The sequence below is a fragment of the Malania oleifera genome, chromosome 8 (genome assembly GCF_029873635.1).
Source record: "Malania oleifera isolate guangnan ecotype guangnan chromosome 8, ASM2987363v1, whole genome shotgun sequence".
Classification (NCBI taxonomy): Eukaryota; Viridiplantae; Streptophyta; class Magnoliopsida; order Santalales; family Ximeniaceae; genus Malania; species Malania oleifera.
The window spans coordinates 58,115,215-58,140,765 of NC_080424.1; the positions used below are offsets into that span (position 1 = coordinate 58,115,215).

General features: G+C 33.5%; 1 protein-coding gene across 5 annotated transcripts in view; it reads right to left on the bottom strand.

Moving 5' to 3' along the window:
• The window catches only part of LOC131162419 (transcription initiation factor TFIID subunit 12), a 43,822-nt gene extending 25,445 nt beyond the window's left edge, over positions 1-18,377 (bottom strand). For 2 of the 5 annotated variants that reach the window (XR_009138790.1, XM_058118873.1), the window contains exons 1-3: positions 17,811-18,358; positions 17,242-17,406; positions 183-692 (exon numbers count right to left, since the gene is read on the bottom strand). Coding sequence is in view for 2 of the 5 variants with exons in the window: in XM_058118873.1 (XP_057974856.1) it covers positions 183-692; positions 17,242-17,406; positions 17,811-18,311 (1,176 nt within the window). In the remaining 3 variants the exon portion in view is untranslated. Of the gene's footprint in view, positions 1-182; positions 693-17,241; positions 17,407-17,810 lie in introns of all 5 variants that reach the window. The other 3 variants (XR_009138791.1, XR_009138789.1, XM_058118874.1) reach the window with 3 other exon arrangements.
• Positions 18,378-25,551: the final 7,174 nt, after the last annotated feature.

Below are 25,551 nucleotides of genomic sequence, written 5' to 3' on the forward strand. Positions count from 1 at the left end.
CTTACAAATAATTGTATTTTACAATATTCTTTATAACAAATTGAATTTTACAATATCAAAATATATCCAAAAATACCCAATTTTGATGGTTATAAAAGACTCCCTCAGGAAAAAAACAAAAACAAGAAAGTAGCAGTATATGCAGGAAAAAACGGGGAAAAAAAAAAAACAATGAAGCTGACATGGCTTGCCTGAGTTACTAGCTCCTGAATGCTTCTCTTGCTGAGAATACTACTGCAAGATTCACTGGGCTCTGAATTATCAGTTCTGTTAGTAGCCCCAGATTGGATTGTGCTAGGTTGTGCCATTGCCACAGAGGCAGGCTTCACATTTCCAGATCCCTGACCTCTCATAACCTGCTGATGCACCCTTGATGGAGGAAACTGTTGTCCATACTGCTCTTGTGGCAGATGTGATGGCAAAGGTTGTTGCGATTTTTGGGCAGGTGACATTTGCTGCTGCTGTGAAGGTATCAAGGGATGATGACTTGGTTGGGAAATATGAGATCTTTGCTGCGAGGATTGTATGTTTGCCGGTGGTCTATATGAAGGGGATGGTAAAGGAGGCTTTCCTTGTGAGCCAGATGATAACCATGGCTGATTATGAGACTGTAGACTTTGCGACATAGGAGGTGCTGGTGAAACAGCCGGACCCATTGATGAGACTCTCATAAGGCCATGACCCTGGAAACTCTACAAAAAGAAAAGGACATTGACAATCATAAAAATTAATTAAAAAGAAAAATCTTGGAATACTTATATCATCACTGAAAATATCTTCACTTTTAGGTAGTGTTTGGTTCACAGTTAAAATCAGAATCGGAATCAAAGTTCACTGGAATCGGAAACAGAATGTCATATTCCTCTCATGTTTGGTTCCACAAGGAATCGGAATCGAAATTGTAATATAATGTTTGGTATATATAAACATAGGAATTGGAAATTAGTCTAATTTATCAATTTTGTCATTATAGTATAAAAAATTTATTTAATTAATTTAATATGAAATAATAACATTATAAATATGTAATTATTACATACTATTATTTTATTAAGCTATATAATAAATATTTTTTTACAATAAAATCATTCTGATAATTATGTACTTGATTATACTTTCATATTATATTTTGTTATATTTTTTATTATTTTTTTAACTATATTAAAAATATTATATTTTATCTTACATTTTATAAGTATTATTTTTTAATATGTAATTTATAAAATGTAAATAAATATATCATATATTATAACACTACAACATAATTATTATTTAATACAAAACAATAATATAATAAAATAGCCATCATAGCATTATATTTTATTACACAATAGTATTTTGTTCTTTTTTTATACATTATATCATTATTAAAATTTATTATTATATATTTTTATTAATGATATTAATAATTAATATTTTACATTATTTTAAGATTATACATGATAATAACCACAATTATATCATAGTATCTATAATTTAATACTATTCTATTACTTTTTACGGGTTATAATATTATTATATATAATATAAATATTAATAATAATGATTAAAATATTTTATATTAAAAATGCTATTATTTATTTATAATATTAATATTACTTTTTAGATTTATGTGATATATTATATTATATTATTCATATTGCATATAGTATTATATTAATATTATTTTTTATATTTATGTAGTATATATCCTATTATATTATATATAATATTACATTATAGTATATATGTGCCTGCGTATATGTAACATGCAATAGTATTATATATTTTTCTATACAATATCATTTTTAAGTTTTACTACTATACAACAACAACAACAAAACCAAACCTTAGTCCCACTAAGTGGGGTCGGCTATATAAATCATTTTCCGCCAATTTATGCGATTATGGACCATTTCTTTTGATAGATTCAAGGATATTAAATCCTTACTCACTATCTCCTCCCAAGTTATTTTAGGTTTACCCCTACCCCTTCTACTGCCCCTCACAGTAACTAAGTCACTCTTCCTCACACGTGCACTATAAGTCCTACGTTGCAAGTGTCCATACCATCTGAGTCGTCTCTCCCTTATATTATCTTCTATAGGAGCTATACCTAACTTACCACGAATATGTTCATTCCTTAATTTATCTTTCAATGTTATACCACTCATCCATCTAAGCATCCTCATCTCGGCAACTTTTACTATTATATATTTATAATTGATGATAATAAATTTTATTTTATTTTATTTATTTTTTAGATTAAAAATAATAACTTAATAAATCAATAATCATATCACAAGCATATCATAATATTTAACAGTGTTTTAAAAGGCTCAATCGAGGATCGCCTCAAGGCGCGACATGCCTAAAACACCTTGAGGCCCAATTTAAAATACCAAATTCCAAAAAGGTAATGCGTTTCATGTTGAGGCTTACGCATTTTTACAAAAGGCACACCTTTTGCGCCTTTTTAGTTGAGGTTTATGCATTTTGGGTGTGTGATTCTCAAGTAAGAATTGGTGAAAAAAATTTTAACATGTTTGTATAAAAGGAATGTCATAATATGAGTTGACTTCTAAAACTCTTGGACCTCAATCTTTCCAAAATAATTGAGAGTTGCATCTTAAATCATGAAAATAGTTTGAACTTTGTAATAGTACAGTTATTTCCTATCATGATTTATGTCATATATTCAAGTTAGCAAGTTTTGAATAGCCAACAAGTAGTTTGCAACGTATATATATTTTTTCTTTCTTACATTATATTTGTAATTTTCTTTATTTTCCTTATTTTTAAAATATAAAAATTTATTTACATATTTTTATCTTAAAAACAAATTCTTAAAAGGCTTATGCCCCAAAGCTTTAAGGCTTACGCCTCGCCTCTTAAGGGTTAAAACACCTCGCCTTACACCTTCGCTTTTTAAAACATTGATATTTAACATTTAATATTGTTCTAATTTTATATGTTATAACATTATTATATATAATAAAAAATAGTAATAAAGATCACTTAATATTTATATTAAAACATATTCTAATATTTTAAATATTAATAACAACATCATAATATTAATAAATTTATGTAATATATACTATACTATATTAATATAAATTATCATATTATAATAAATACTGTGTTTCTAGGAATCAAAATTTGATTCCAGAGTAAGAGTCACGAATCAAAATATAGGCAAAATGGGGGAATCCCATTCCTGCATGAAATGGGAATCGAAATGAGATTATTGTAAAACAAACATTAGGAATGGGAATCAACCATTCTAATTCTAATTCCTAGAGTTGATTCTCAATTACCAAACACCACCTTAACGTATAGATCAAATTGATACCATAAACAATGGCCACCACATAAGGGACCAGAACACTAAAAGAATAATTCTTCCTATTCATCTGAAAGTTTTCAAAGGGAACTCCCTCATGCCATAATATTTAGGTTAATGAATACATAATCTCTACAACATGACATCACAAAGTAAACCAGAAAATCACACTTCTAAAAATTTGGGGGGGAGGGGGGGGGGGGAATTCAAGGTGAAGTGAGAATCAAAAAGAAAAAAAATGGTACAACTTCATAGATATCTCCACTAAATCATATTGGCCATGACAGTGCCACAGCAGTCTATGAAGTATGAGCAAATTTAAGGGAGGTCTAAAAACTCAAAGTAACAATAGAGGAAGTCCCTGAAAGGGGGGTGAGAGTGCCTTGTAGACAGGGAACTGATATTCTGGAGCCAAGGAGCCCCAGGAAGTGCAAGCATGAAAGGCGGCAAGTGAGGAAGTTGAGATGGCTGAAGGGAATTAAGTGAGAGAGAGTTCAACTTCTAAAGTGTCAAAAGGCCCCAACTCTTGGGGGTATTTATGGTGGAGAGGCAAATTGGGTGAGTTGTCATCCTCCAATGAGAGAATGTCGAGGCCAGACCAAAGAGAAAGGATTATTGGTCCAATGGGGTCATGTGAGCCTCACCAAAAGGGCCCAACAAAGAAAAAACAAATTAGAAAAACAAAGAAGTTGATATATGACCCAATTAGTTTTATTTATTCTAGAAAAATTCCTTGAAAAAGAGTAAAATTTTACCCAAAAAAGCAGTTTAGGGAACTTTCCTTCTATTGAGAATTAAGATTTGGTTCCAAAAACTTCTTAACAGGATAAAAATATGGAGTCCATGACTACAAATGAGAGAGCTCATGGTCTTTTGGCACTATTATGGATATTAGCCAAAAGAAAGGCAAAGGCTCTAGATAACAATATTAGAATTCGGATAATCATTCATTTAAGTCTTAATTATTTTGTCCGCGAAAAGTTCATGGATCATCAACTCCAAATTTACCAACAATTTTCTACAAGAGCTCTCAACCTCACTCATAGTTGTGATGCCCAACAATAGGGCCACAAAAAAAAATTATTTTTTATTATTATGTTTTTATTTAATTTCGAGAAGCCATTTGAAAAAAAAAAATGATTTTGAAATATATGAATTTTAGGGATCTTCCTTTTCATTAGAAGTTTATTTTTGAAAATTTGGGCTAAATTCAGCAGGATCTCCAGGTAAACTAGTGTTAATCTGACCACTACCCTTAAATTAGATAGGTCAAGTGATGTGAACCCTAACCATCAACCTGAAATTATTTAATTTGAGTGCTAGGAATTTAATTAACCTCTAACCTGAAGGACCTCTAAGTAATGAAAATCAGGTAGTAGGAAGTAGGAACCCCAATTACCGGCTGCCTCTAATTGACAATGGAAACCATAATCAATCATCATTCATCACTCCAAATTGACATGATTTCAGGTAATATGAATCCCTATTTAACAATGTAGTCATCACCTTACTGTTTTTATGAAAAAAAATAAGCAAAAACCCAAATTTTGACTCCAGCAGTTGAAAAGGCATCCTGCAAGGAAATATAGGGTCCAGAAATTAAGTTACAAAGAGAGTCAATGAACCTTGGAAAGGCCATTCAGCCCCTCAATTTGCCCTCAGGATCTTCCTTACAAATTGATATTCTAGATCCCTTAAAAGGAAAACAAACCAAGCACTTAATCCAAACAAGATACACCCAATCAATACATGAAATCTACGATCAGTAACCTTCAAGCAGTCATATAATATCAATGTTTTAAAAGGCCCAATTGAGGATTGCATTGAAGCAAGGGCAAGGTGTGCTTAAAATGCCTTGAGGCTTAATCTAAAATACCGAATTCCAAAAGGCTAATGCATTACTCACTGAAGCTTACACATTTGCATAAAAGGCACAACTTTTGTCTTTCTAGTTGAGGCTTACGCATTTTGGGTGTGTGATTCTCAAGTTTGATCTGGCTAAAAAACTTTTAACTCCATGTTTATATAAATGGAATGTCATAATATGAGTTCGTTTCTTTAACTCTTGAACCTAACCTCTCCAAAAAAATTGAAAGTTGTACCTTAGATTAGATCTTGAAAATAATTTGAAATTTGTAATGTTATAACTATCCTTGTCATGATTTACATAATGAATTCAAGTTAGCAACTTTTGAATGGGCCAACAAGTAGTTTGCAAATTATATTTGATTTTTTTATTTTATATTAGATAGTGGTAAGGATTTAATAGCCCTAAATTTGTCAAAAGAAATGGTCTATGATCGCATAAATTGACGGAAAATGATTCACATAGCCGACCCCACCTAGTGGGACTTAAGGCTTGGCTTTGTTGTTATTGTTGTTGTTTCTGATTTTCTTAATTTATATTTATTTTTAAAAATATATGAAATTTATTTCCATACATTTATCTCAAAAATAAATTCTCAATAGGCTTACATCCCCAAGGCTTGAGGCTTACATCTCACCTCTTAAGGGTTAGAACGACTTGCAGTATGCCTTCTCCTTTTAAAACATTGCATAATACCATAAAACATCCAAATACACCCAAACAACAAAAGGAGCACTTTTATACAAATTCAACATATGCTTCATTATTGGACTTCAGCCTATGTTGAAGGCTTAAATTGAGCAAATTAATATTTTGGTAAATTCAGTTAAAAGGTTATTAAAATTGAAAATTTTAACCCGACTGACCAGTTAAAATGAACTATAACCATTCATTTCATTTTGGTCATGGTTTTTGGCAAAACCAAACTGAGTACACCCCTAGTCAAGTGTTTATTGGATTGAATAAAATATTCTTACAATAAAAAAAAAAAAGAACAAATATGCATGTGTGTGTATCGTCCATTTATTTGCTGAAATTTGCATCCTCTAAAAATTTCTTAAATTGATATGATACGGCCAAGTGACCCAAGCATTAGCATCATGATTCATCTGAAAATTTATAAGCAAGGCTCCTCTGTCATTTATGACCAAGACTCATCTATCAAATCAATTGCATCACCTTGAGATACAAAACAAAGAGAAAAGAACATAGTAATCTTACATAGTTGAGCGATATACCTATCTTCACGAAATCCCAGCAAAATCTTTCTAATGAAATTTTTTAATATTTCATGCTCCACAAGCCAAGTAACTTCAATTGCACAACTTCGTAAATTTTGATTGCTACTTAAATAATTCAAACATGTGAATAAATAAATGAATGGTCAAATACAATTTATCTATGCGATTTAAAATTGACCTTAGGAATTTTTCCAACCAGTTAATTTCAGTTGGAATAAAAATATGTGTAATATATAATATTTTGATTTTTCAACAAAAGTTAACTTTTGAAATGAAAAGGAAGTGCATGAATCTTGCCAATTGTTGGGTATTTAATCATATAATTTTAGTTTAATGAGTAATTAAATATAGTTTGGTCATTGTAGGAAAAATTTCATTTCAAATAAAAATGACCTTAGCTTTTTGAAAGAAGAGTCTCAAGTGTTTATTGAAATGAATAAAATATCATCACAGCAAAAAAAAAAGAATATATGTGTGTTTATGTGTGTGTGTGTGTGCGCACATATATACGTATGCACGTATGTGTGTGTGTATTACCCATTCATTTTGCTGAAATTTCATCATCTAGAAATTTTTTAAATTGATATGATATGGCTAAATGACCTGAGCATTAGCCTCATGATTCATCTTTTCAAATTGTCCAATTGATAACTCAATTGGACATTAGTCTCGTGGCTTGTGTTGAAAAATTTTATATGCACGGCTGAGGTGTGTGTTTTATTATTTAGAGGAGCGATGACTCAATTTAAATGAATAGAAGTGTACCTTTCCTTGATGGATAGAAGTCTAGAGATAGCAAGATATTGGTATGTGTTGGAAAATTACAATAGAAGAAAAGATATTTATTAATAAAGTTAAGATTAAATAAAAATATAAATGCTTATCAGAAGCTGAGGTGTGGAAGGACCACTGTCCTTAAAGCCGATTTCACGCCTATGGAGAATATTTCTCGGTACATATTGTCACTAGGAGCACAACCTCCAGGATTACTCAACGAGCTCGATTTTGTGCGCACTCACAAATACTAGAGCTATAGGAGATGTAGTGTCATTTAGTTATCCAACAAAATACAAATATCAAGAGAGAGTAGAATATAGAGTTATTTTAAAGAAAAAAGATATATTTTGAAATGAAGCTGGATCACAATTTATATAGGTAATTAAGTATAACTTCTAGCATAATAAATACAAAACCGTTAAAGTAGTAGTTAATACTCCAAAAACGTTAAAACTAAAATATTAAATTGAATGTATATTTAATTAAAATAAAATCAATGGTTGTTGTTTAATATTTATTAAACATATATATATATATATATATTAATTTGAATAACATTAATATCAACAATCCCCCACATGGTCCAAATTGAAAAAAAAAAAAAAATGAAGAAAGATAAAAAAACCAATGTTGGGTAACCACAAGATGTAATGCATTGGATGACAATATCTTTCTTTCTGAATTGCACTTAAAAAAATAAGCTATGAGTTACAAGAACTTGGTGAATATTAAATTTTTGAACGAAATTCTTTTAGCGTAACACTATAAACATATCACTCACATAACATCTTTAGAGACAGAACTCCTGTGGGTTAGTACAAATAGGTCATGCACCATTCCTAGATATTCATGAGTGCCCTAAAAAGTTTTAGCCCATAAGACTTTCATAGGAAGCAACCCCACTTCCACACTCACATAGGTAAATCCATTAAGTGTATAACTGCAACTAAACACACCACCTAACAAAGCATATGGATGATCAAAATAAGTAATAGTGCTCACCAAACTGCTCAATGACTTATTATTACTCACTAAACAGTGAACATAATTCATGGGATCTTCAATCACATAGGTTGGGTGGTCATCATTAGTAATTCATGTTAAGGGCTTAAGACACATCCCCCTCGATGTTTTTTTTCCTCCTTTTTTTTTTTTCCCATTAACTTTCTAGCTAACCCTTTAGATAAGGAGTTCATTAATCAACAGTTGTTTCTCAATTTTCATATTTTAATCATATTGGTACTAGGTACCCCCACATTTTTGTGATCACACTAGTAATAGCCCAATTTGACTATTCAATTAGTTCATGTTAGTCCACAAATATACTAACCTAAGCCAATACCACCATGGCTGTGGTATCTATATGTATTAATTATTATATAGAAATTAATTTCCTTGTGCCATTTAAGGCTTATAAATTTAGGTGACTCCATCATCACACTACTACTTCCATGCAAAGACTATGTCTCATTTGCACCTATCTTACTTTGAAAAAATATTAATAATAATTATCGAGTATATTAATTTAATTGCATATTTATGCACCACTGTCTATTTCACATATGAATAGTATACAAAACACTTTAGTCCCCACAATTAAGGATAATAAATTTATGTACCTTACAAAAATCATGTAATCATATAATTGGGGGAAAATATTATAATTTTTTTTCCTTATATGCAGTGAAATAGAATAAAAATGTTAAAATGTAATCTACTGGAAAACAATATAAAATAATAATGTCGACTAATTTATGTACATGTATATCTCTCATTTAAATAAACAAGTCAAGACCAACAACAAGAAACAAAAAAAAAAAAAACCTTCTAATTCAATTGTTCAAGCCACAATTTTTATACTTGTCTCAAATATAATAAATCTCAAACAATATTATAGCAATTATAAAATTGTAAACCCCACACTTCAATATATTTCAAAATCTGACAATATTTAAATAAGGTCAGTAAAATATTGTTACGCAACTAACATATCTCTAACATGGCTATACCAAAGAAAAGAAATTTGAGAAACAAATAAATTAATCTAAAATACACAATACTCAAGCATGCACTCATCATGCAAGAAATGAAGAAAATCAAAATCTGTGTAGTTAAGAAAACTTAGAAAATATACACACTCAATAATTTTTTTTAACTATAAATTAAAGTTTAGTCATAAAGATAAAAATTAAGCAGAATGGGCTCAATAATTCGTGGCGAAAAAAAGCAAATATATAAGTTAATCATATAACAATGATAGCAAATTCAGTTTTCACTTTTACAGACTTGAACTATTAAAACTTTATGTCATCTACTTTTGTTTAAGGATCACTAATAAAAATTTCATAACATTTCCACAAATTTAAATATTGCATAGGCAGCATTATATTCCATTTGTATATAATCTAACTAAACAATTAGGAATCCAATTTGAAAAAAAAAATTAACAAATACTATTAATAACGATAAAAAATAATAATTCACAACCAGTGTCAGAACTTTAAATAATATAAACAATAATAATTCACAACTATGTGATAACGACACAAAATATAAAGCATAAAATAAAAATTTAAATCTCTTCATCTACTTTGCTGAGGAAAAAATTTTTAGTCACTTGTTATATTAAACAAGTGACTAAAAATGTGTTAACGAGCATATGCAATTTTATTAAACAGGATACGAGCATATGCAATTTTTAAAATATGTGATAACCACAAAAAAAATATAATGCATAAAATAAAAATTTGAATCTCTTCATCTACTTTGCTAAGGAAAAAAATTTTAGTCACTTGTTATATCAAAGTATCATAGAAATAGATAATTGTAAAATTTTAATAATATATATTATGATTATATCAATAACAATTATATCAAATGATGATGATGATGATAACAATAATAATAATAATAATAATAATAACAGTAAGGGCAAAAGACACTCACCTCCCTTGAGGTTTGGAAAAAAGAAAGAAACCTCCCTTAAGGTTTCAAAAATGTCACAGACCTACCTTGAGATTTCAAAAACGCCACATAGCTCCCCTAAGGTTTGCCAAATAGACAAATTCCCCCTAAAAAAGCTTGTTTTTTGGCAAAATACAAAAGGAGCTTTGCATCTTTTTGGCAAACCTCGGGCAAGGTCCTTGGAATTCTTGAAACCTAAAGGGAGTCCTTGGAATTTTTGAAACCTCGGGGTAGGTTATTGTCTTTTTCCAAACCTTAGAGGAGGTTAGTGTCTTTTGCCCTAATAATAATAATAACTAAAAAACTAAGGAGCATCACTTTTTTTTTTTGAAACTTTCAATATAGGCAATTTATTTTTTTTCCTTCTAAAATAGATAATAGCGTTAGGCTTTAAGATTGTTAGAAAAATATAATAAAAGGAAAATGTTTACTAATAAAATTAAGATTAAATAAAAATATAAATACTTATTAAAAGTTAAGGCATGGAAGTCGATCCGCGCCTACAGAGAACATTTATCGGTGCATATAGTCACCGCGCACACAACCTCCAAGATTACTCAACGAGCTTGGTTTTTTGTGCACTCACAAACACCAGAGCTATAAGAGATGTAGTGTCATTTATTTACCCAACAAAAAACAAATCTCAAGAAAATATAGAGTCGTTTTGAAGAAAAAAGACATATTTTAAAATGAAGTTGGATCGGAGTTTATATAGGTAAAAATTAAGCATAACTTCTAGCATAATAAATACGAAACTGTTAAAGTAGTAGCTAATACTCTAAAAACATTAAAACTAAAATATTAAATTTAATGTATATTTAATTAAACTAAAACCAATGGCTATTGTTTAATATATATATATATATTTAATTTGAAACATACGACATTAATATCAACAGTATGGTCCATCCTAGGGAAGCAATGGACCTTTTCAATTTTGATTGCATTGTAATCATAATCAGTTGCCCAACAACTTATCACACATGAAAATTTGGTATCTTTGGTGATCACGGTTAGGATGAGCTATTGCATTTTTTCCCCTTCTTTGAGTCTCCTTGCGCCTTGGAGCCAAGCTATCCCTCAATTTGGGGGCTGATCAAAATGCCCCCCACTACCTCTCTTTTTTTTTCACTCTAATTACAAGGATCATTGCAAGGAAAGCAAACTTCCCATACTTGGGATGCCAATATCTTGACACCAAAAATTAGACACCAACCTCCGAATGACAAGAACCAAAACTATGCAAAGTCATCATGACCTTGTGTCAACAAATACTTCTTCAGGACCCATGATTGGTGTCAAACTGTTGTTGCCAAAATTCACTCAAATTGATCTCCAATCTCAATTTCCTAAAAGAAAGTAGAAAAAGCTTGGAGGATTGGGGGTATATTCAGGGAGGTCCCTCCTATGCTTAAGTCAGGGATCGAAGAAGTAAAGAATGAATATGGCAATAGAATAAAAAATATGTCCAAAATACCTAACCCTCCCCAAAGAATCCTCTTTTATAGCAAGAGACCCCTTTGGTATTCAATATCAAGTGCCCTTAATTTAAAGGGAGTTACAAGAATTATATTTCTTTATTTCCCCCTTTGCTTAGAAATTACAAGCCCTTTATTGGCCTTCCTTAATTGCCTTGACTTTCTCCTTTTTGTGCAAGGAACTCCTCCACCTTCTAGATTGTAGGTAAAAGGGTAACTCAAGGCAATCAAGGAGGGCCAATAAAGAGCTTGTAACTACTGAGTAAAGGGAGGAAATAAAGGAGTATAACTCTTGTAACTCTCTTTAAATTAAGGCCACTTCGTATTGAATACCAATGAGGTCTTTTGGTATAAAAGGAGATTCCTAGGGAAAGGTAAGACATCTTAAACACATCTTTCGTATTGTTGCCATATCCACTCTTTCTTTTTCCGTCCCTAACTTACACAATCGAAGGATCCCTCAGCATACACTCCGGATCCTCCAAACTTTTTCTACTTTCCTTTTTAGAAAATTAAGGTCGTAAATCAATCCATCAAATTTCAGCAACAATAGTTTGGCGCCATCGTGGGGTTAAAATAAGTATTGTTGACACAAGGTCATGACAACCTCACATAATTTTGGCTCTAGTCACTTGGAAGTCAGTTTTTGAATTTTAGTGTCAACAGACTGGCATGCCGGGTAGAGCAGGTCTACTTCCCTCAAGATGATCCTTGTAACTACGGGGGAAAAAAGAAAGAAGATGGAGGCACCTCGATCAGCCCCCAGATTGAGGGATACCTTGGCTTCCAAGGCACCCAAGGAGGCTTATAAAAAAAAAAAAATGCAAGAAGTCCACCCATAGACGTGATCACCAAGATACCGAACTCTCATGCGTCATAAATTATTGGGTAACCAATTGTGACCACAATGGGACCAAGAACAAAAGGGTCCATTATCTCACTAGGATGGACCATGCCAATATCTTACTAGAAAGGTACACTTTTTTTTCATTTAACCTTAGTCGCCACACCAATACGAAATAAAAACACACACCGCAACCGTATATATAAAATTTTTGAAAACAAACCATGAGACTGATGTCCAATTAAGTTCTTATTTGACAATTCAAAAAGATGAATCATGAGGCTAATGCTTGGGTGATTTGGCCATATCATATCAATTTAAGAAGTTTTCAAAGGATGAAAATTCAAGCCAATAAATGGGCAATATATATGCTGGAAATATAATAGAAGGAAAAGTATTTACTAATAAACTTAATATAAATAAAAATACAAATACTTATTAGAAGCTGAGGCGTGCCTACGGAGAACATTTCTCGGTGCATATACTCACTGCGTGCACAACCTCTAGGATTACTCAGCTGGCTCGATTTTGTGTGCACTCACAAACACCAAAGCGATAGGAGATGTAGTATCATTAATTACCCAACAGAATATAAATCTCAAGAGAGTAAAAGATGATAGAGTTGTTTTGTAGAAGAAAAACGTATCTTGAAATGAAGTTGGATCACAATTTATATGGATAAAATTTAACTATATCTTCCAGCATCATAAATACGAAACGTTAAAGTAGTAGTTAATATTCTAAAAAAGTTAATACTAATATATTAAATTTAACGTATATTTAATTAAATTAGAAACCAATTACTGTTATATAATATCTATTAAACTAATATTTTTAAATTTGAAACATCCAACATAAATATCAACAATCCCCCACATGGTTCAAATTAAAAAAACGAAGAAAGATAAAAACCAGTGTTGGGTAACTACGAGATGTAATGCATTGGGTGACAATACCTTTCAGTTTGGTTTTTATTAGAAAACTAACCAAAAACTTATTTTTCAAAAAATTAAAAAAGAAAATTGAAAATTGAAAATTGAAAATGAAAACCAGTACCAAAATGTAAAAAAGTTCGATTTCAGTCTGATTTTTAGATTTTTGGTAATTTTTGTATGCCCTTACTTGGGACTGTTTTTTTCCAAAAGCTAAGGTTGTCCTTCTTTGAAAATTTTCCCATACAGAGACCAAATTAATTACTTATATATTAAAATTATATCTAATTAAATACAAAACAATGGGCAAGATTCATTCACTTTCTCCTTTTCATTGGTGGCTGTCGAAAAAATCAAAATATTATTTATTATGTCTTTTTACTACATTATTCAAGTTTTTGGATTATTTAAGTAGCAATCAAAATTTACAAAGTTGTCCAATTGAAGCATGTAAGATTACTTCGTTTTTAGAGCATGAAATGTTAAAAATTTTCATTAGAAAAAGGCTGTTAGGATTTCGTGAAGATAGGTCTATCACTCAAACAATGTAAAATTACCATAATACTATGTTATTTTCTCTTCGTTTTTGTTTCTTAAAGTGATACAATTGATGAGCCCAACTCATAATTTACAAATGGTTACTCATAATCAACAATCGAGTAAAAAATTATGTGAAAAAATAAATACACCCCTCCCAACCTGAAAGTGCCTTCTGCGGCTAAGGAATAAGAGACGACTGATGGAGAATAAAAGAACACCTATAACCTAGAAAGTGAAGGGGCATCCTCATACTAAAAGGAGTAACTCAATGCAATTAAGAAAGGCAAATAAAGGGCTTGTAACTATTGAGTAAAAGGGGGAAATAAAGGCATGTAATCCCTCTAACTCCCTTCAAATTAAAGACCCCTAGTATTGAATACCAAAGCGGTCTCTTGCTGTAGAAGGAGATTCCTAGGGGTAGGTCAGACATCTCGGACACAACTTTTATATTGTTTCCATAATCACTCTTATTTCTTCAATCATTGGCTTAAGCATTGGAGGGATCCCCTGAGTACATCCCGAGTACCCCAAGCTTTTTCTATACAATTGATAAGTCCTGCTCATAATTCACAAATGAGCTCTGCTCATATAAGCAACATATAAGCTCAGCTCAAAATTGACAGATTGTTACTCATAACCAACAATAGAGTAAAACATCATGTGAAAAAATAAATACTTCCAAACCTGAAAGTGGCTTGCGAGGCTATGGAATAAGCGGCAACTGATGGACGATAAAAAAAACACCTATAACGTAGAAGGAGAAGGGGTATCCTCACACCAAAAGGAGTAACTCAATGCAATTAAGGAGGGCAAACAAAGGGCTTGTAAGTGTTGAGTAAAGGGAAGAAAATAAAGGCATATAACCCTTATAACTCCCTTTAAATTAAAGGCCTCCAGTAACAAATACCAAAACCATCTCTGTTATAAAAGTGATTTCAAAGGGAAGGTCAGACACCTCGAACACATCTTTTATCTTGTTGCCATATTCACTCTTACTTCTTCAATCATAGGCTTAAGCATTGAAGGGATCCCCTGAGCACACCCCAAGTCCTCCAAACTTTTTCTACTTTCTTTATGGGAAATTGAAGTTGAGAATCAATCTAGTGAATTTCAACAGCAACAAGTATAATTTTCATATTCTTGAAATGCAACCAAACACTAACATGATCATCCTATATACATTCCTTGGATTCTTACAAAATGCAAAACATCCTATGAGGTAGGCATCCCATTCCTAGGAATCACCCATTCTTAAGGGTGATTTTGGTTGGGAAGAAGTGGAGAGGAGAGAAGAGAAGAGAAGAGAAGAGAAAAGAAATAATTTCTCTCCCCGGTGCACAAAGAGGTGGAGAGAAGTGGAGAGAGAAAGAGAAAAGAAGAGAGAAGAAATAACTTCGCCCCACTTATTGTATTTGGTTGACATTAAGGGAGGAAAGAGAATAGGTGGAGAGAAGTGTAAAGAAAAAGCGGAGAAAATTCCAGCTTTGTTTCTTTCCTAAATTGGAGAAGTTTGGAGTGAAAAGAAGGGAAGCCAACTCATAACTTTATAAAAAGACAATCATGCCCCTTCACAAAATTAAAAAAAAAATTCCTAAAATCACAAATTTCATCTACATTATTTTATTTTCTATATGGTTTGATTTCCAAAAAACATATGGTCAATGAAAATATTGTCATGATGGAATTTAATGTGCATATTGGTTTCTTCCAAATTTGATAGGATCTTTTAATCTAAAAAATTTTGTTTTTTTTTGTTGTAAAGAAAAAAAAATCATTTATATATTGTCATTGCATTATTATCATGCACTTTCCTTACAAGGGTAATATTATAAAATGATAATACACAATTTCTTTTCTTCTCTCTCCCATTAGTTGAACCAAAAAAGGGAAGTAGATTTCGAGTTTCCCTCCTCTTGAACCAAACATACAAGAAAGAAACAAGTTTCTGTTTTCTTATCTTCTCTCCTAGTAGTTTCTTTTCTCTTCTATCCACTTCTCCCAACCAAACACACTCTTAGTGAGATTCCTAGGAATGTCAATCCACGGGAATAAATTTATTTTGTGAAACAAGTGCCCCATAAAGGATTTTTTCATATTTTTAAATCAGTGAGCAACAATCATATTGGTTGTTGCCTAATAATATCAATGGCTTCCGAGACCATTACAAGGCAATATCTCGAAGGTCATCCAACTCACAATCATATCAGCCAATACAGTCATCATGGCATTGCAACAGCCATTACAAGCTGCTATAGGCCATTACCTTATGCTGTGAACGACTACAATAGGATTATGAGTCCTCGTTTTGCTTCTTTTTCTTTTTCTTTTTTTACTCTATTCCTTATATTAAAGGTTACAAAGTCTAGTTTTCGTTGGTAAAATTACTTTAGTAAAATATATATTTTTGGGTCTATTTTCTTTGATTTTTAGTATTTGTTTGTTTAATAAATAGCATTTAAATAAACCTAACTTTTGTCCTTAGTTTTGCTTCAAGAATTTGGGACAAGGTTTGATCTTTGGCATCTATTTGGGTTTTTAGTGCAACTATTTTAAGGGTATAATTTTTAGGATGCCCAGCAGCATTGGAAGGCTTTCTTGTTTTGATTGTAATTTTTACTTTTTCATTTTGAGGATTTCTTATCCTTGTTTCTGTATATTCTTCTTCTCTACTTAATGAAGTCACTTCTATCAAAAATAACAATAAGGAACTTTAAAAATGTTTCACAATGTTCAAAAGAACGTGCAGGTACCTTGAACCAAAATCCACATAAAACTACACAACACGAGAGACAAAGCACACATAAATCAAATAAATGGAAAAAAAAAAAAAAACATGTAAATTTCAAAGGAATACAATATCTAGGATGGAACCATAGTCATCTTTTTTTGAATTCATGACAATTCTTGCTTCATTTATTTCTTAGTTCATGGTCTATATCCAAACTTGACTGACTTGCTAAATTAATGGTCAGATGGCTGGCCCAAAATCTTATTTTTTATTGGTTTTCTATTAGTTTTTCCATCATAATTTTAAGAATAAATATCAAAACTTTTCAAATATTTATCAATTTCCATATATTTTCAACCAACTAATAGCAGTCTGAATTTGGCCAACTCGTGCAGCCCCATGACCATTTGACTGGATTCAGAACCACGCAACTTGGTATCATTTACATAAATAAAAAAAAAAAGGCATAAAAGATAATGGCAACTTGATATAATTTACGAAAAAAGGCATCAATAATAAATTCTGAATCGGCACATGGTACTCACTTGGTTAGCAGGAGATGGATTACTCGAGGCCATCTGTGCTCTATAAGATGATTGGACAGGTCCCTGTTGATGATGTGAAGGAATCCCACCTGGCCGCATTTGAGGGCCTGAATTCAGTGATCCCATCATGCCCACACCCTGCATTCCTTGTATAGATTGTCTAACCTATAACATTTTAAATGATCACAAACAAGGCAGAAAAATTCAATTTTAACAATACAATTTAATCCACACATATCTAACCAAAGTCGCCACCATACCAACGAGAAATGAGTCATACAAAAACAAAACTATATTGAAGTTTGGCAGCTAAGGAAATGCAGGGAAGAACAAGAAAAAGAAACGAGCACCCTAAATCTAGACTTTCTGCTACTTTGAGAAAAGACAACTATTCGAGTACAACACAACTATTTCTTCTATTAAGCTCATTTTCCCCGTCCCTTAGAAAACAAAATAGCAAACAACACAGTTTTTATTATGTTTTCTTCTATTCGAGTACCTGGAAACAAACCGAAGGTAAGCAAAATCTACTCCAAAAGAAAAATAAGCGGAAAAAGCAGGAAGCCCACCTGTGGTGTACTCGAATTGCCCCCTGATTCAGACACATTGACAGCGCTGCGACCCAACCCACCAAACTGCTGTCCATAAGAAGACGAGCTAAATGAGGTAGGTGGCGGCGGCATAGGGCTAGGATGGTGGGCAGGGACCCCAATGGCAATCCCACCCCTTTGCGCGGGCGGCGCAGCTGAAATAGATGAAGACGCCGAGGCGGAAACGGAAGAACATGACGAAAGCGGCGATTGAACGTGCGACGAGAAATGCGGATGATGCGCCTGCTGGGGCCAAGTTCTGTTGAACGGAGGCCTCGACTGAGAAGGCTGCTGCTGCTGCGGTGGTTGTGAGGCGAGTGGGATTGAAGGTTTAGGGTTGGGATTAGATTTAGGGTTTGTCTGGGAGTTGGGAGAAGATGAGACTGGGGTGGAAGTGGGAGAAACGGAGGACGGAGGTGGGGATTGTGCTGGGGATGGTGAGGGCTCCGCTGGCTGCGAAGTTGTGGGAGTTTGGTCCATGGAATCAACAGGATTTCTCTCTGGAGGGGGCGGGGTGGGTACTGTGTCCTGTTTATTTATATTTGTTTACCAAAAAGGACGAAAGAACAAGAAAATATAAAACAAAAAAGACAAATAATTATTTTTTTATATTAAATTGCTTATACCATTATCCATTAGTCAAAGAAGAGTAGGTGTAAAAAGAAATCTCTAATAAGAAGTTTTTTACTATTAAAGATTTATTTAATTTTACATTACTAATGAGTGACATTTAGTATGTCAAGAATAGGCTCTTATGTCATGTTATAGACCTATTTATTATTAACTATTGTAAATTAACTGATGGCGTGGAAATTATTATTATGAGCACAACTCTCTCTTTATAAATGATACTGGATGTTATTTTCTAATTCGTGTTTCTCCTCTGTCAATGATTTCTTCTAGTTATATTACAATTATCGAAATAGAAGATTCTCTCTCCATATTTTGTTATGATTTTAGTTTTCATATACATCAGTTGTGAAATAAAATAATATCTATAACAAGAAGTTAAAGGGCACCTTGATACGAAAACATATAACTCAACTAAAAGGGACAAATGAAAGGCTTAAATTCTGAAGTAAATAAGGGAAAATAAAGGTAAGGACGAACAAATGAAAGGCTTGAACTCCGGAGTAAATAAGGGAAAATAAAGGGGTAGGACCCCTATCATTCTCTTCAAATTAAAGGTCCCTGCATTGAGTACCAAACGTATCCACCAATCTCCCTCAAGTGGTTGTATAGTATGCCCATGAAATTATGGGTAGCTAATCTATCCATCTCCCTTGAGTGCACTTCAATGAGTCTTTAGCGAATGAAGTATAGTTTTATTCACATTATTCACTAGTCCATCACTTTGTGGATACGATACCACAACATATATGAAGTCAATCCCTAGCTTATAATAGAACGTCCTTAACCACTCTTTGTCAAAACTATTCCATGATCTATAATTATTATATTGGGAACTCCAAAATATACACGCCATTGAAGTCCAAAAGAAATTGGTTTTATTGTGTTATATTATCCACAATAGAGCCTTCATCTCTACCCACATCATGAATTAATCAATTGCCACTATAGAAATTGTTTATGCCCTACAAATTTAGGTGAAGGTCTAAGTGTATCTGTCGGCTCGGGTGTGTGTCTAGAGGGGGGTGAATAGACGTTCTTTGCAGATAATGAATTTTTCTACTGGCACAAAAATTCCTCAGCAGGACACAAGAGTAAAATACCACAATATATCTTAAAGTAAACAAACGTAATCAAGTAAAGTAATAGAAAGATAAGGAAAGAGAAGCTTGACACAGCGAAGTTAACGTGGTTCGGCACCAAGTCTATGTCCATGCCTCGAGTCCAACTCAAAGATTCCCAAATCCTCTAAGCAATCCCCAACAAGTCGGAGAAGCCTTTACAACATAGGTGCAAAACCCAGTTGCTCACTAAGAGCCTCAACTCGGTGTTCACCAAGAATCACCCTAACGAAAGCTCACCAAGAACCTTCAAGATATACAAGCAACAATAAAGGTAAAGATTACAAGATGATGCTTCTTCTTAAGTTAATGATACAAATAGTTATTCACACTACTCTCTTTCAGCAAATGATATGTAGACAAGAATAGAGTGCAAGAGAGCTTGAGCAATGTAAAACCTAGAACGAATGCTTCACTAATTATCTCAACAACCAAAATGCTCTAAATCAATATATGAAATGAATGATAATGGGGTATATTTATGGCCAAACCGATGAGCAAGTCGCTGGCTAGTCGTTGGGCATTAATGGAGAAAAGATGAGGCCAAAACTAGTCGTTATTATGCAATTGCAGTCTGCTCGAGCCCACTGGTCGACCATACACCATCTTTGGTCGACCATACATCCTATATAGTCGACTAGTCTCCTACACTGGCCGACCAATCATCTGGTCCTTTTAGAAAATAGAGCCATTGAAACTTATGGTCGACCACTCCCCTATAATGGTTGACCAATCTCCTAGTCTGTGATGAAATTTAAGCTACTGGAATTGCTGGTCAGCCATTCCCTTGTAGTGGTCGACCAGTCACCTAGTCTTTTTACACAATGAGCCTATACATGAGCTATCTTATGTTAGGACAAGTTCAAAGGACATGTGTATGTTCTATTTATGTTTCAACCTTGTCCAAGTGTAGTTTTTACCAAGATAAGATGTCTGTCAATAAATCTTATTTTGAAACTCATTTTGACATCTTATGTAGTGTTGTGACTTGATATGCATGTATTAACTCGATTTGAATGTTCAAGCTATTATGAACTAAATGCATATGCAATTGCTCAGCTCTTACAATGTTTTCTTGCACATATCATATGCACAAGAGTTACAAAATAGTTCCTACCTCTCACACAACCCAATAAACATGTAAAGAACACAAGCTTTCATATATGCTCCGGTTGGTTTTGCTTCGGTTGTATCATTCGTTGAACTTTGGAAATGACCTTTTGCTCGTTGCTTCTTCAATAGATGTCTGAACCTCATGCTTACTTGGATGTCGTCCTATCTACCTAAACTAGACTCAATGATATTGATTAGATACTGTGAGGGACACTAATGGGTTGAATTCATCAAAACAAGCTGGAATGAGAAACCTTAGCCACTAGGGCTAACATTCTCCCCCTTTTAGATGATAGCAAACCATTTGTGTTCTTTTTGAAATATTTTTCTTGAAAAAATGCTCCCCCTCAAAATATGCATACATGTTTGAAAAATAATGTAACAATTCCTCCCCCTTAATGTATGTACTATATGACTTTCATATCATATTTTATTTTGAAAAAATCAAATGAAATTTTGGCAACATGTCGTCTATAAATAGAGCATTTTTCCATAAAAACCATGTATTCAAACCTGATTAATTAAAGCAGTTCAATACACCCAACATTTCAGCAGTATTCCCAATGTCAAGCAAATTAGTATGTCCAACACAAACAATACTCCCAACCACAAGCAAATCATTTTAAGCAATAACCATGAGAGATCAAGCATCAATTAAGCATAATAGATCCTACAAACAATTGTTCTCCATTACATAATCAAAACAAATATCAAGGACAAGATGATTTGCATCAAAACAACAAAATGATGCAAACAAGCAACATCAGTACAATATTTCGTTCTTTCCAAAAATATTTGCTCCCCCTTTCTTTCTCAATATAAATTTTCTTCTCAAAATACTTTCCTCTCACAATTCTTCTCCCCCTTTTGCCATCATTAAAAAAATCAACGGATCCTACTGATTTTAGCGGAGGAGCTCAAGAATGGCTTCTTGTGTTTGTTGTAGGGAGGCGAAGCCCTGTTCCATGGCATCCATACATGCCATCATGCCTAGCTCAATTCGGTCCAAGCACTCGATTATGGGATTGACTGGTTGAGCCTATGAAGCGTCCATATGAATGTCGAGAACATCTTGTTCTCTGCTTGCTGCTTCCTCTTCTTCCATGGCAGCTTCCTCTCCCTCGACTGGCTCCTCAACTTGTTCTTCATGTTTTCTCCAAAGCATGGTCTGATCATCCTTTATAAAGTGCATCCTAGTAAGGGTAGTTTCAGTGTAGATGTCATTGTGGGTAGGTGTCGTACCATGTATGCCAACCCTTATCACCTTGAAGTGTTGAAAGAACTTTGTAAGCATTCGACCATATGGCAAACTCCTTTTTTGATGTTTCGAAGTGTCCTCCATACGGTTGGCGATAATGGTAGGTAAATGGATGCCACAACCATGCCATAAGCAAAACATGACAAAGATGTCGGTGAGGGTGACCCATATTGTAAAATATAATCCGGTGCAGGACGCGAAACTTAACAGTTAACTCATTTGCTTTAGGTTTGGCAATATCGGGAATTTGGGGGTTACCTGTGACCAATTTGAGTTAACTTAACGATTAACTCATTTGCTTTAGGTTTGGCAATATCGGGAATTTGGGGGTTACCCGTGACCAATTTGAGTGCTTTGTGTAGATTAAACCAATCGAAATCAGGTCTTAAGGTCTTTGGGAGGATTCGAATGGGGTAACGTTGACATCCCAAAACCTAAAAAAAAAAGTCTTGTCATTTAACACTATTTTGCTCTCCCTAATCATGGAATAGGATGTGCTTCCATTTGAACATGGTACGAAATTCGCATAAAACTCTCGAACAAGATCAATATAAATGGTTCCATTAAAGGTCAGGAGATTTTCCCATCCAATTTCTTGTATCTTGCCTAGGAGCGTGGAAAAATTATTTTTGAGAAATGGAAGAGGAACAATCTTACTATGCGTAATGCTTCTATGAGATATGTCATCGTTATAGCAAGTTCTTGCTTCGGAAGAGACGAACTATACTTGTCTATTTGCTGAAGCTTTGCACAGATGTTCGGATTGAGGGTTTTGTGAAGAACCCTCGCCAGTCTCAGGGGGACGTGCGAAACTCATGGCTTTTCTCTTTGATTTTGAGGCCATGGTGGTCGAAATGAGGCTTAGAGGATGATGGAACGTGGAGATTAGGGTTCAAAAGGATGAGAATATTTGAAATAAAGAGAAGGCTCTCGATTAGAACGTGACAAATGACATTCTGGGTGCTAAATTTTTTAAGAAGCCTGTCAGGAATGGTCGACCATTTTTTCTCGCTGGTTGACCATAGGCCCTCTAGTCGACCACTATCCTTCTATGGTCAACCAGGTATGTTGTGTTGCATCCTTAAAATTTTCTTTTAAGTCCAATAAGCCTAGATTATTTTAGGTGATTTAAAATAAGTCTTTGGGAGTGCACATACCTAACTTATGTCTAATTTTACTAAATCTTTCTTCGTTTAGGGGTTTAGTCAAAATATTGGCTAATTGATTTTTGGTATTTACGTATACTAATGCAATGTCCCCTTTTTGTACGTGGTGTCGAATAAAATGGTGTCAAATTTCAATATGCTTAGTCCTTGAGTGCAAGCATGGGTTTTTTTGAGATGTTGATGGTACTGATATTGTCACAATGAATTGGTGTACCCTTTATTAAGATTTTGAAATCCTCTAGTTGCTGCTTCATATACAATGCTTGAGCGCAACAACTACCAGCTACTATATATTCAGCCTCGGTGATTGAAAGGGCAACTGAGGTTTGCTTCTTGCAAAACCATGAAATAAAGGAGTGTCTAAGAAAGTGAAGTGACACGTTCCACTAGTACTTTTCCGATCAGTTTTGCATCCCCTATAGTCAGCATCTGAATAGCAGGTGAGATCAAATGGAGCATTCTTAGGGTAAAAGAGCCCTAAGTCATGTGTTCCTACTAGGTACCTAAATATTCTTTTAACGACATTGAAATGTGACTCTTTGGGACATGATTGAAACCTAGCACACAAGAAAACGTTGAACATAATGTATGGCCTACTAGAAGTGAGGTATAGTAAAATACCAATCATCCCTCCACATAATTTTTGGTCAACATTCTTCCCCTTTTCATCACTGTCAAGCTTTTTTATTACTCAATACAACCCAAATATTATAAATAGAACACAATGTTAAAATATTGAGAATAATTAGGCATTTAATTAAAAATATAATCCTTAATGCATGAATTAAAACACCTAATTATGCATATTTGATGCATAATCAATAATCAATTCCTTGTTGTTGATTATACCCTTGTGCAACCAATCTATCTTTTTTTCTCACAATGTTACCATCTTCATTATTCTTATTCATAAACACCCATTTTGTGCCTATTATCGTTGTGTTTTTGGGTTTAGGAACCAATTCCCATACTTTGTTTCTTTCGAATTGGTCAAGTTCTTCTTGCATTGCGATGATCTAATTCTCCTCATTTTCAGCCTCCTGAAAGTTCTTAGGCTCTATTTGGGACATGAAAGCTATATGATTACATCCACTTCTTAAGTGAGACCTAGTACTAACTCCTTGGGTTGGATTACCTATGATGAGTTCAGCTGAGTGATTTCTAACGAATTTCCAAGCTCTAGGGAGTTCCTAATTTTCTTCTTCAAGTCTTACAGAGTCTTCTTTAGGTGATGACTCTTGATGATCATTTTTTATTTCTTGGGAATTTTCATTTTGTTCATCATTTATCTTAAGTCGCTCAAGTTCCCTTTCAACTCTCAGGGTGGTCACTTGTTTATCCTAGTCAACTATTACTTTGGGTGCATATGGTTTAGTTTCATAAAAAATAACATGTGTTGACTTTTGAACAGTTTGGGTCTTTTTATTAAAAACTCTATAAGCTTTACTATTCATTGTATACCTTAGGAAAATCCCTTCATCGGATTTTGAGTCAATTTTGCTAAATGGTCTCTATCATTTAAAATAAAGCATTTGTGTTGACCTTATAGGTCACGCCCGATTTTGATAATGACAAATACTCATTATATCTAATGGGTGTTTGAGATTATGCGCAAAAACTTAAATTGACAGATCTCAATGCACATGGAGCAAATGAAGATTGAAGACCAATTTATATTCAGTGTTGTAATATATAATTCATCTGTGTAATTGGTCTATAATAGTAAATAGATTCTATGGCTTGTAATAATTGCATGCATCACCTGCATGATTTAACAGGTAAACTCGAAATGAAAATGACACCGGATTTTTTTGGTGTCTTCAAAAAGAAAAATACCTAGAAATGACCCTAGGATACTCACCTTTGCACTCATATTTGATAGGCACTTGAATAGGGTGAATGTGTGATGAAATAGGACCGAAATGCGCACATTGTGCACTTTCAGTCGACCGTCCTTGGCAGTTAATTCTGCCCTTGGTCGACTGAATCGGTGCCGGGTCAACATTTTGACCATGGCCCGATCGATCGAGGTCCACAGTTCATTTTCTGTCGGTCGACCGAGACATTTTTGTACTCTAACTACCTGGTTGACCGAGGGTCCTCGGGAAAAATCCCAATGGTCTGGTCGACCGAACCAGCCAGTTCAAAATGGCCCAATCAATTGAATCTCGGTAAAATGGAAAATCGCCTTTGGAAAGACACTTTCGGTCGACCGACCATTTAGTTCAAAAATGCCTTGGTCGACCGAACCATATGAGTCCTGGTCGACCGGACCTCTCAGGTTGCTTTGATTTTTACCGTGATTAAACATTTTTTAAATAGGGTTAAAATATTTAAAAGGTCATTTATCTTTTCTAATTATTCCAAGTGTGTCCCCAACAATCATATCTTATGGGGTATCTATATATATCCCCTCATTTGGAGAAATTAAC